Below are 13195 nucleotides of genomic sequence, written 5' to 3'. Positions count from 1 at the left end.
TCTTTCCTATTCATTTATTTGTTTTCTTAAAAAATCAGGAATTGGTGCCTGTACAACTAAGCCCAGTCCATCCGACCTACCCACAGTGAGAATGGCAAAAAAAAAAAAAAAAAAAAAAAAAAAAAGTAGGTGACATCAGGACAACCAGTGTCACTAACTCATTGTTTTCCACAGGAGTGCTTGATCTGCCCCACCCTCTAATACAACACTGTATTAAAATCTATTCCTCCACTTCAGGAAATAACATGTTGCTCATCCCAGATACTCAAACCAGGAACCTGGGAGTCACTGGACAGCTCCTTCTTAAAACCCTTGCATCCAATATATCACCAAGTGCTGCTGGTTCCACTTTTAAAACATTCCTCCAGGAGTTCCCATCGTGGCTCAGTGGTTAATGAACCTGACTAGTATCCATGAGGATGAGGGTTTGATCCCTGGCCTCGCTCAGTGGGTTAAGGATCTGGTATTGCCGTGAGCTGTGGCACAGGTCACGGATATGACTTGGATTCCGTGTTGCTGTGGCTATGGTGTAGGCTGGCAGCTATAGCTCCGATTCAACCCCTAGCCTGGGGACTTCCATATGCTGTGAGTGCAGCCCTAGAAAGGGGGAAAAAAAAAAAAAGTTCCTCCAATTCATCCATGTCTCTATTCAAATAATCTCTGCTTTGTATACTAACAAGCACCTCTAAATGGACCTCCTCATTCTTCCTCAATGCTTTCCTCACAGAGCACCGAGAGACATTTTATAAAAACACAGATCTGATTGGTTTAGTCCTCTACTTCCCAATGAACAAATCCAAACTCTGTAACATAAACTTTATTCATAGTCTGGCCCCTGCTTACATCTCTGGTCTTGTCTTCTACACATTCCCTCCTTAATTTAAGGGGGAGGGGTTATCCTCTATTAAAACCTCTCAGAATAATAACTTCTATTGGTAGTTAAATTTTTATTTGGGCTATTATGCAGACTAGCCCTCCTATCCAAGTGTAAAATCTTATTTAATACCTGTAGAAAAGACACTCTGATGGCTCATGAACTTAAAAGTCCAGGAATACATCAGAATAATCCGCAGAGAGGTAGATAAGTGATTTCGGTTGGGTTCATGGCAAACCAGGGCCCCCCCATGCTTTCAAAACCATGAAGGTACCTGGAGACAGTCAGCACTTCTGCGGCAGCTGCTGACCCTGGAGATCTGTTGATTTTGCTAAACCCTTTTGCTTATCCTAATATTCCTGGAACCCATATTTCATTCTGAGAGGTACTTGGCCTAAGACTGAGGAGAGGGAGTTGTAGGTGAATGATGTCCAGCTTCCAGAAACTGAGTCAGACTGTGCTGACCACGTACACTGCTAGCCTGGGCTAGGAACAGAGGTATTTGTTCTGGGCTTGGAGAAACAGCTACCATGCCTGATGCTGCCCAACCATTCTGGTGGACAGAACATCAGAATGCAGGCAAGACCATGCTGGACGAGTGTGGGAGAAGGCCCTGCTCAGAAAGCTGCCCAACTTGGAGCACACAGAGCAGCAACAGATTCCTGGAAACCACACTGGTCAGTGTCCACACTTTGTCAAACCTCTTCCTCCTCATCTACCTAAATGTTCAAAAAAATATGAAAAACGTTCTCTTTTGTGTGTTTATTCTATTGCTTCTCGGAAACAAGAAAAGCTAGTTTTAATATCTACTTTTTCCATCCATCAAGACGCCACTTCCTCCTGTTCCTGCCGTAGCAATGATTACATTCTAGAATTTGCCAGGCACACCATTTGGAGTCAGGCAAGGAGACTGAACACTTGACTCTAGCATCTATTAATGCTGGGACCTTAAATGAATAACTTAACCTTTTTGAGTCTGACCTCCCCTACCTAAAAGTAAAGCATATTGACAGCTATATCTCAGTGGTAGGATTGTGAAAACATTAAGCATGTTGGAGTTCCTGCTCTGGTGTAACAGGATCTGCAGTGTCTCTGGAGCACTGTGACATAGGTTTGATCCCTGGTCCAGCACAGTGGGTTAAGGATCCAGCATTGCCACAGCTGTGGCATAGGTTGCAGTCGTAGCTTGGATCTGGCCCATGAACTCAATATGCCGAGAGTAGCCAAAAAAAAAAAAAAAAAAAAGCATATATGAAGTATTCACTACATGGTAACTATTAGTAATAGTACTCCTAGTGGTAGATACTACCTGCATATGTGATAGAGGTTAACCTTGTAGCTAAATTTAGACTCCACTGAGGTCAGGAACTTGGAAACGGGTGGTTTTTTGTTAACCATTTCCTCTTCTTCAGAATGTGGCATGGTTCCCATCCAAGGAGCACTTGAGAAATACATCAATGAATAACTGATTACTAAGAGTAACTTCTTCATAAATGCTAGTTCCCTCTTGACCACCCATTTCACTCTAGATTCCAATAATACTGATGGCTCTGTAGGAGGGCTGACCTTGAAAATCCCGTTTTAGCAGATGGGAAAATGAAGGTGTGAAAAGATGAGGAACGTTAGAGATGTGAATAGACAAGTGACGTAAGAGGAGACAGACAGTCATTATTTGAAAAGATGCCCACTCAAGATGTTAAATCACAAAAATACCAATGAGAAGTCATGTTTTACCCATCCGATGGGCAAAGGCAGAGCACTTCTACTCTCTTGAGTAATCATGACCATGTAGAACAGCAGGTCCTGCCCTATGCTGCTACTGGGATTGGAATGAATTTTCCTTATAAGAATGCCATAGGTTGTATCCATTAAAAGCCTATAATTTATAACCCAGCCATCCCAGTTCTCAAGATCAACCCAGAGAAAGTCTTACATGTGCCCACAAGAAGGTTTATATAAGACTATTTACTGCAGCATTTGTTTGTACTTGAAAAATGTGTGAAACATCCTAAATTCCCAGTATTGGGATACAGCTCAATAACCTGTAGCACATTCCTACTGTGGAACACTACGCAGCAGTTAAAAGGAATGAAGTAGATTTAAGGATCAAAGAGGATAGATAGCCCAGATGACTGCATTTCCCCCTCTAAACTCTACATCTAATCTAAGGCTGAACATGAACTTCTTCAATGAAGTACAGGATATTGGTTTGTTTTTCGTTCCTTCATTCATACACTCATGCATTCATCCATTTATCAATTTTTGCCAAGCATCTACTTGGTTTTAACCATCCATACTATGGCAAACTTCCTCAATGATCAATGCTTCTTTATCCTTCAGGTCTCAGCTTAGAGATAGATGACTTCTTCCAAGAAGCCTTTCTAAACCATCTCAAGCTGAGATAGATACCATTCTTGTATTTTATATATGCTTTTTATGTCCCATGTACCATATGGATCATAAGAAGGATATAAGCATAAAAGAGAGCATATGTACCATGCACTTTTCATGATTCATTATAATCACTTGATTCCTTTGCCTGTTTCCCCCTTTAGGCTGTGTGCTTATGAGGCTAGGGATCAGGGCTCTACCCCAAGTTTCAGCACAGAGCATGGCACAGAACAGACATTTAGTACATATTTGTTAAATGAAAGAAGATTCAACTGGATTTTTACTATTTGATTGATTAATTAATGGAAAAATGAACACGTGTAAGAACAAAGAATACAGGACAGAGGACATACAGAAAGGATCAGCAAAAGAAAGGGTCTGAGGACAAAAATGGTGACTCAGCTTGAGAGCTCTAGAAGCATCATGAAAGAGCTGCCTGTGCTTCAGTTGACCCTGATTGGGTCAACTAACCTTTCCCAATCCTCTGAGGCTTAACATGCCACCACGTGTCAATGTTCTGGCTAAGATCTGAAAGTAAGAGACCCCTCTTCTGTGAGATTCCACTCTGAGCTACTGCTAACTCATTCTTCAAGCATTTATCTGACATTCATGGACCCCTGACTCTGTTAGGAATGAGCATGCTAAATTCTGTACTTAAGAACCTGGACCAGGTGAAAGAAAAAGAAAAAAAAACAAAACAAAACAAAAACAAACGGAAGTGCAGTTAAGTCCAAGGATCACATTATAAGACATCTATGTCCCAAAGAAGTTAGGATCTCACCCAGCCTTTATTATGAGTCACTAGGAGACCTCTCTGGTCTCTGTTCAAATGTCACCCCACCACAGAGGCCTTCTCTGACCACTCATTAAAAGTCACTAAATCCTATTCAATTTGGATATTTTATAGTGTTTTCTAGTCTGTCTTTCCCAACTATGTCGCAGGGATCAATGAGAGCAAGGACCTTCTCTGTTCTGTTCATCACTAGTATTGCTAGTGCCTCCAGAGTACCTGGATTCAGGGTGGGCATTGACAAATATTTGCTAAGCAAATGAACTGGCAAATGAACTAAGGTTTCTGAGCTGACTGATGGGGGTTCTGCATCTCTGGACTCTAGAGGAAGAGATCTGGGATTTGATCTGTAAAATGTGGACTCATATTCATAAGAACATCCAGTCTGATCCTATGACATCTTTCCCTTAGGTTTAGTCACTTACCCTAAGACTTATATTGAGAATACCAAGGAAATGAGGTAAAATAGAGATTGTGTTGGCAGCTTAATAGGTCCGAATGAGAAAGAAGCATCCATAGTTAATTATTTGGGATATACAAATAAGCTGGCTAGGAGAGACAACTTCTAAGAAGATTTCTAGCTTCAAATTGATGATTCTAAGAATAGAGGAGCACAGACAAAATAGGCAACACAAACATATTTGTTCAACCAGGGAATGAATAACTGAAAGCACTATCTTTAGAGTTGATGGATCTCCGTGCAGACCCTAGCTGTGGTTACACAGCTTGATGGCTATGTTATCTCTGAGTTTCAGGTTCTTATCCTTTATTTAGTGATAAAACCACCTAATTTGTGGAGTTGTGCAGATAAATCAAAGGAGATTACCCAAGTAAAGTTCTTAGTAAGTGTTTGACACATAGTAGGTTCTTAGTAAACAATAGCTCCTCCATTTCTCTCTCTCTTTTTTTTTTTTTTTTTTTTTTTTTTTGGTCTTTTTAGGGTTGTACCTGTGGCATATGGAAGTTCTCAGGCTAGGGGTTGATTTGGACCTGCAGTTGCTGGACTATGCCATAGACAAAGCAGCGAGGGATCCAAGATGTGCCTGTGACCTACACCACAGCTCACAATCACACCAGATCCTTAACCCACTGATCAAGGCCAAGGATTGAACCCGAGTCCTCATGGATACTATCTGGGTTCTTAGCCCGCTGAGCTATGATGGGAACTCCCTCTCCATTTCTCTTTAAATGCTAAACTTCTTCCCATTCTTCAAGAGCTATTCAAAAATATTTACTCAGGGCCTACTCTGTGCTTGGTATTGTTCTAGGTACTTGGACAGCACCAGCAGATAAAGAGGCAAAAAAAAAAAAAAAAAAAAAATCTAGTCTTCGAAGAGTTCAGATTCCTCAATTACACCTGAATTCTTCAAAGTTTGGGTTAGAAGCCACTGACTTTCTGCTTCAATTTCTTCCATCAGGACATTACTATACTGCAGTGCTACTGCTTACCTAATCCTCTCTCATTCCAAAGAGTTTGCTTACCATGAGGGCAGACTCCAGGCCTGTCCTGGCAGCACCAAACCACCTTTTCCTAACCCGGTGCATGGTTTTTAATAGAAACCCAGTAAATATTTGCTGAATGAACTGACAGTGGATGGATGAACAGATGTAGAGATGAATGATGAAAGGAGCTGCTATTCACCATTCCTGGTTTGCTTCAGACTTCATGTCCTCTAAGCCAAAAAAAAAAAAAAAAAAAAAAAAAAAAAAAAAAAAGGCTTTTATCTAGAGTCTTCTTAGAGAAATCTGGAGATTCCATACAAACCCAAGGAGCATGATGCCCAGTACAGAAGCATTTGGCAGTCAGGTTGAAACACAGAAGTATCTTTCCTCCTTTTCCCCAGCCAGACACAAAAAGACCTGGCTGTGCACCTCATGTTGCTGGACTCCACAAGTGGGTCTCAGGAACTGACTGTAATAGCCTGTGAGTTGTAATCCTGTCTTCCATCTTCTGTATCTTGAACTTGAGCCAGCCTGGATGCATGTCTGAGCTCTCAATTTCTACCTCTGCATTATTACAGCAGGAGGTGGTGTGGTATTGTGGTTGAGAGGGTGGAATGCGGAATTAGACCTAGATTTTCCACCTGGATCTGTCATTACCAATGGTGTTAGGTGGGTAAGCCACTCTTCTGAGCTTCAGCTGATTCTCTGGGCTTCACCTGCCTCATAAATATTTGTAAGGTACTTAATACAGAATCAATATTCAATAGGTGGTTGTTATTATTGTAATTGATATTATTATCATGATTATTGCCCACACACTACACCTTTCACTAGGGCATCCAGAACCAGTGAGGTCTGAGCTGGGTACTGATTCAGACATAAACGATCTCTGCTGAGTCCCTTTTACTACCAAAAAAAAAAAAACAAACAAACAAACAAAAAAAAAAGTTACTTGTCACCAAAGGACAACTCCTATCCCCAGAGAAAAGCTTAATATGGTGTCCTCTCATTTTACAGAAAGAAAAAAAGAACGCCTCCAAAGGTGATGCAATGTGTCTTCATGTCACATGGGGAGTTAGCAGCAGTGTTGGCGCTGGTCCTCTTTTCCTTGGTTAATGTCAGTCTTCATTCAATGGAGAGCTTTCCACTTAAGCGAAATGGTCCACATTTCTCCCTTGCACCAGCCAAATGCAATCAATCTATGAGAAGCATCCATTGGGTAAGCGCAGAAGCCTCTCCCTTCATCAATGTCATACCTTGGGAAACTATCTCCAGTATAGATAACAGAAAGAATAAATATTTTTGTTGAGAGAAAAAAATGAAGACAAAGGTCAAAGGGAATCATGTAATGGGTTGAGTCAGGGAAGAAAAAGAAAGCATATTTTTTTCTTTCTCTCTCCTTTTTTTCTCCAAAACAGTCTTTATATAGAACTTGTCTAAGGGCCAATTTATTTGATATGGAAAAAATGTGAAAGCAGTAAAATACACACACGCACACACACACACACAAAGAGGTATTTGTGTTGGAGTTTAGAACTTGAATTACCAAGAGATAAAGGAGCTGAAATGGTAGGTTAACTGGGAATGATTTTTTTTTTTTTACCCCAGTGTCTCAGAGTACTTTTAAGTCAGCAAGCAGAGCCCAGCCTAGCCCAGGTCTCCAATTAGTTCCCTGGGACTCAATGAAGACAACAAGGAAGGTCAATGAAGGCCTCAGTTTAGTTCTTATGCTTGCAACACGGTGGGAACCAAAGACACATTTGTTGAGAATAAAAGAATGAGTGGTACACAGGGCAGACCTGAACGGTGGTGGTTTGGCAAGCAAACTGGCATAAGACTTGGCATTTTTACCAAATGGTTAAGGTCTTCAGCACTAACGTGTGAGGGTTCGCAGGAAAGAGGCAAGGTCTAAGTCACCCCTGAAATCTCCAGCCCCCAGCTCAGACTGTGGCACACAGAATGTTCTCAAGACATATTTATCAACTGAACAAGTAGTTGTAAGAGTAAAGAGACCTTGGAGATTCCTGGGCCTTACGAGATGATGGAGAGCAGAGATTGCTCAACTTCAACTAGTATTAGACTCATCTGGGAGAAGTAAGTCTAAGTCAGAAAGAGGAGGACAAATACCACACAATGTCTCTTTTGTGTGGAATCTCAACTATGGCACAAATGAACCTATCTATGAAACAAAAACAGACCCACAGACAAGGAGAGCAGACTTGTGGTTGCCAAGCATTGGGGGAAGGAGTGGAATAGATGGGGAGTTTGGGTTTATCAGATGCAAAACATTACATTTAGAATGGATCAGCAATGAGGTCCTACTACATAACACAGGGAACAACATCCAATCTCCTGGATAGACCATGATGGACAATAATACAGAAAAGAAGGAATGTATATATATGTATGACTGAGTCACTTCGTTGTAAGGCAGAAATTGGTACAACCCTGTAAATCAACTAAACTTGAATTTATAAAATGCAATACAGAGTAAAAAAAAGAATCACCTGGAGAGGTCTTGTACTCAGAGTTTCTGATTCAGTTGTCTGGTTTGGGGTCCAAGATCCTAGCCTTCCTAAATTCTCAGGTCCTACTGATGTCACCGGTCTGGGGCCACACTGAGGGCTTGATTTAGGGGTTCTTAACCTTGGTTGCATGTTAGAATCCTCTAGTGAGCTTTTCAGGTTCTAATGTTTAGGCCTTATCTTCCTTTTCAATTAAATCAATACCTGAGGCAAGGCGAGGAGGCAGGAGGAAGGGGGCAGGGGATGCAAGTGAGCCAGGGAGGATTTTAAAATGCAACCGAGTTGTAATCTGCAACCTAGTTTGAGAACCACAAATCTGGTCAAACTTTCTCCTTATAATGGTAAGGCCTCTGAGGACTGAAAACAGTGAGTGACTGGCCTGAGAGCATACAGCAAGCTAGTGACTTAGCTAAGAATAGAACCCAGGATGCTTGTACTCCTTCAGTGTAACTTCCACCATTCCACACTTATCAACCCATGTCAGCTCTCACAGGCTCGTAATGCAAGGCAAAAAATGAAAGCTGTGTTTAAGCTGAGGTTTTATGACATCTATTATTTCTTCTCTTCATTGTTTTACACAGAAACGTTAAGTGGATGCATATTTATAGACCTTTACTCCTCTAGACAAGTGAAGAGATAGAAGAGACAGGGTTATAAAATATTTTCAAGGCAAGATGATCCTTTAAGTTTTAAGTACATTCTCAAACACAAACCAAGTGCTCCTTCTGAGTCCTTAAACAGATGTTCTCTGTCTCTGAGTCGATGAATGGGCAAGGGTTTGCCTGTGATATGCACGGTAATTGCCGGCAATGGAAAAGGAAGTGCTGGTAAAGTGTTTGAAAATGGTTCTGTCTCTTAAAGAGATTAAAAGTTTCCTCCAGAACTTGGTTTCCACTAATAACTGGCTTAGCAAATGTTTTCAAGTAGACAGAGCAGAGATGGTGTCTTCTATCATCTTAGAACCCAATAAAGTGGCCTGTACAAGACACCGACTTCAATATTTTCATCGCAAAGAAGAGGAAGTCAAAGCTCAAAGAGATAGATTTATCTCACATTAGTAAGTGAAGGTGTCTGACTCCTGAGCCGTCGTTCTTTCCAATAGTCAAAGCGTTCCCCGCCCATGTCACCTGTACATGGTAGAGATTCAACAAATGTTTGACTTCAGAGACTCTTGGTACCCAAGGGAGGTATTAGATTAAAGCAGAAATTGGAATCACATCTTTCATTGAACAGTGGTTAAGTGCACTAGCTCCAGGGTCAGGACAAATTCTAATCCTCATCTCGCTACTTCCTAACTATGTGATTTTGAACAAGCGACTTCATATTTCTAACTACAGTTTCCTTTTTTGGTAAAATGAGAAGAAAAATAGGGCTGTGGCTGCGGACAGGACGAAATAAGTAAAAGATGCAAAGACTTTGCCCATTGTCTGGCATAGAGGGGACGCACTGATAACTTCATTATAAGATAGCCTCTCTCATAAAACATAAGGAAGAGGTAAGAGAAAGGTGGCTTGAGAAACGAATATTAAGAACAAGCATTATCTCACATAAAAGCAAAGAGTATCCCAAAGAATCCTGGAGACCTAGAGCTCCAAGGGCTCGTTGGACCAAACGGGTTTGAATCTCTCTTCTACTTGTAAAATAAGGACTGTCACTGGTTATGTTCGCCTTTAGCAACATTCTCATGCAAATACTCAGAAACATGCCCAACTCCCAGCCAACCTGCTATAAATTCACCCTTTTCTGACCCACTGGAAAAGCAATTCCAATGCACGACTATGCTTCAATTTAATGTAAAAAGGAAATCATTAGCAAACATCAGTTCTTGTGCTTTCATTAGTAATTAATGACTTTCTCATTGCTATTCTCATCCAACCTCCTTCATGTGACTGTTGGCAAAACCAAGCTGCAGGGAGGTTAGAAAAGCTTAGAGTTCCATGTTCAAGCTGCCACCAGAATTCAAGACTCCTGCTTCTTTGCCTATTGTTCTTTCCTCCATATCAACTCCACCTTGTTAAAACAAGTCTACACTTAATGCCAGGTTACCAATCCCTAGAAGTAAGTCTGGCTGTGATGCACCTCCTTCCAGTGCAGTCCTCTGGGACCCTCCTTACATCCCTCCACCCACTTGATCGTCTCCCAGTCCAGAGAGCACACTTACACATCCGTGAATCTTCTACTGAAGTGTAGCATGGAGGCCACGTCCACCTGGAGAGGAGGATCCCGAACCACCTTGTACTGCAGGGGTTTACACTCTAGGCAGAGCGGGCTGTCTGCGACAGAGGTCAACATGGCTGCATCAATCTCCAGGTGCTCATCCAACGTGTAGATCTGGATGCCATACACCCCCTCGCCCACATCCTGGAGTTTGATGGTCAGAGGGACATCACAGAAGACGTTCTGAGGGCCCAGGGAGATGTTCTTCCCACTGACAGTCAAGAGTTTGATGTCATTGACAGCCCCACTGGAGTCCCAGTCAGTGGAGACAAAGGTCACCCAGATGGTCAAAGACTCGGGGACCAAAGGGTAGCGGAATTCAAGTTCAAGGTAGCAGCCCTGTGGTTCTGGGCAGGCTGGAGGGACCGTGTGTGGGTTGACAGCTGAATTTGGGCTCCAGGTGCGGACACTGGATTTACAGGGCTGTTCAACATCTGGATGACCTGTTGAGAAGAAATAAGGATGAGTTCCTGAAAGTCCTTGGAATTTCCTGCAGACCTCAGGAGACACTGGCTTGAAGAACTCAAAGAGAGGGAGAAAAAGAGAGGGAAGCTTCTCAGTGTCTTGGTGTATCTGCTGTATGCTCAGCACTCAGCTCATCCCCGCCCCTGTGATTCAGACCTGGATGACCAATCACCGGATGTTTGGTGAAAACTACATTCATATACATGTCTTAAGATTGAGTTCAAGCCCAGACTTTCCTCATTTCTTGCTTGTAAGCTTTTCCGCCTCAGATGGAAAGAAAGGGGGACACGCACTTGCTAAACACCCACTATGTCCTCTGAACTTGTTTAGTTCTTGCAAGGACTCATTTCTGCAGTGAGGCCACTAAGGCTCAGAAGTGTGTAGTGAACAAAACCAAAGTCTCATGGCTTAAAGTGTAAAGGTCAGCATTTGAGCCCAGTTGTGTCTCATGCTGAAGTTCCTGATTGGTCTCCAGACTAAATGCAAGAGCCACTAAAGTAAACTAGAATCCCTGTGGTACTGCCTTTGGTACAACCTGCTTGGAACAACAGAAGAGCCAGAAACCCTGGGCAATGAAGAAGTGAGTAGGGAGAGTTTCTGTCCTTTGAGCTGAGGATTCTGGGAGGAAGCTGTTTAGAAGCATGAATGACAGAGCTGGAAGACAGCCCTGGAGCCATCTTATCTCTCTTCCTCCCCTTCTCCACATGAGGTCATTCCATACCACTGAGCTTCTCCGGGCTCTGTCCAGTCTGACTCAGGAAGGGGAGGGTTGGGGGAGGCGGGGAGGAGAAAGAAGGAGAGATTCTTCTACTCTCTCCCCAGGGAGACGATGCCTCATCCCCACTGATCTCAGCCGGCAGCGACTTCTGAATGTTTCTCTGCTGAGATCATTAATCCTAGACCCTCAGAGAGTGCTCCTTTGCACTGCTGAGAAAAGTAATCAGGACTCAGTACAGTAACTGGCTCTCATTTATGTAAGGATGTCTAGCAAGAGACACACATCAGCTGGTGAGGGTAGGATGCGGGACCTCAGGTTGTCTTATTAGCTACCTTCTTTTTTTCCCTTCAGTATCAATGATTGGTGAGGGGTGGTGCTATTGGACATTTCTAAAGCAAAAGGGAAGAAAAAGAAAATCAATCTGTCTGGAAGGCCTTTGTGATAATGTTACGTGCAGCATAATAGGAATCACCACAATATGAAAACCAGAAAGCCATTTTGGGTGGAAAAGCGATTCCAGTGAAAGCTGTAAATGCTCCCAGTCTCCTTGCCTCTTTCGAGCCAAGGGAGAAGAGAGAAGATGCCCAGTGGAGGTGGAGAAGAGAAGAGAAAAAGAGAAAAAAAGCAGGGGTGGAGGTGGGGTGGGGTGGAAGTGGGGTAGGGTAGGGGGAGGAAGACAAGGAAAATTCAAAAGATTTTTTAGATATAACACATAAGATCAAGAAGAAGATATAACTACAAGATCCCTTCCACCTCTCCTTGGCCAGGTTCATTTATTACGTGCACCGAATGCTGGCTAGAAGAGACCAGCAGTGTAAGTCAAAGGCACAGGTAAGACTCCCTGCCGAGGCTGAAGCCATTCCTACCACTGACCTTCCAACCCAAAGAGTTCCCAATTCTCTCGACTTTGTGGGTTACTCGTACTGATATGTCACTTATTCATTCAAACAGCTTTATTGAGGGCAGCGTTTTTAATATACCTGAAGCACATTCCCTAGCTGATAACTTCATCTGATTCTTACCCCAGTCCTGTAAGATAGCTATCATTTTTCTCTCTCTTCCGCTCAATGCCACATACAGTGCTTAAACCAGTGTCTGGTCCATACATAGTGAACACAGTGGACAGTCCATAAATATTGGTTAAGGGAAGACTCTCTAATTTTGTTAACATGGAGTTTAAAAAGAAGCGAAGGCTCCATGGGATATTAGAACCTGCTGTGTTACGGGAGCCCGCCCCCTCCCCACCAAGGGCTCTTGTGGAACTGACAAGGGATGGAATGACCTTTCTTCCTTCCTTGGAGACAATGACTGTCCGTGGTGGGAAGCCACGGGAGAGCAAAGACGACAAATCTATTTGGCCCATGTTTTAATCCCTGGTTTCTTTTTAATCAACCCAGGGAATGCTCTCCAAAGGACGGGAAAGTGAGCCTAGACATTATGCTCAAGTAAGTAAACAGGACTGGAAATGGCAGTAAAGCCTGTGCTTGCCTGGTCATCAGAGATAAACTTTGAGATGTAAAAGAGAGCCTCAAGGGGCACTGAGTCCAACCCATCACCAAAGCAGCAATCCCTTTAATAACACTGAGCTTCAGGCTCTGACCATCCTCTGTGTGCTTGGTACCATGCCAAGCACGTTACATGCCTCAGCTCTCTTCCACCCCGGGAATAAATCTATGACGTAGGTCTTACGAAACTCATTTTGTGGAAGAGGAAACTGAGCCTCGGATGGTTAAGTAGTAATTCCTTGGTGGGGAGGGAATACTATGAAACTG

General features: G+C 42.7%; 1 protein-coding gene across 2 annotated transcripts in view; it reads right to left on the bottom strand.

Moving 5' to 3' along the window:
• Positions 1–13195, bottom strand: part of PAPPA (pappalysin 1) — a 240100-nt gene that overhangs the window by 146083 nt on the left and 80822 nt on the right. For both annotated transcript variants that reach the window (XM_001926753.8, XM_084993952.1), the window contains one exon: positions 10185–10683. In XM_001926753.8, the coding sequence (XP_001926788.6) occupies positions 10185–10683 (499 nt within the window). The remainder of the gene's footprint in view (positions 1–10184; positions 10684–13195) is intronic.

Source organism: Sus scrofa, chromosome 1 (assembly GCF_054392235.1).
Source record: "Sus scrofa isolate SSC_HxYL_T2T_F1_AM1 chromosome 1, Sscrofa_HxYL_maternal_Yorkshire_Landrace_v2.0, whole genome shotgun sequence".
Classification (NCBI taxonomy): domain Eukaryota; kingdom Metazoa; phylum Chordata; class Mammalia; order Artiodactyla; family Suidae; genus Sus; species Sus scrofa.
The sequence above is the reverse complement of the archived record's forward strand: the minus strand, read 5'-3'. Positions and strand labels throughout refer to the sequence as shown.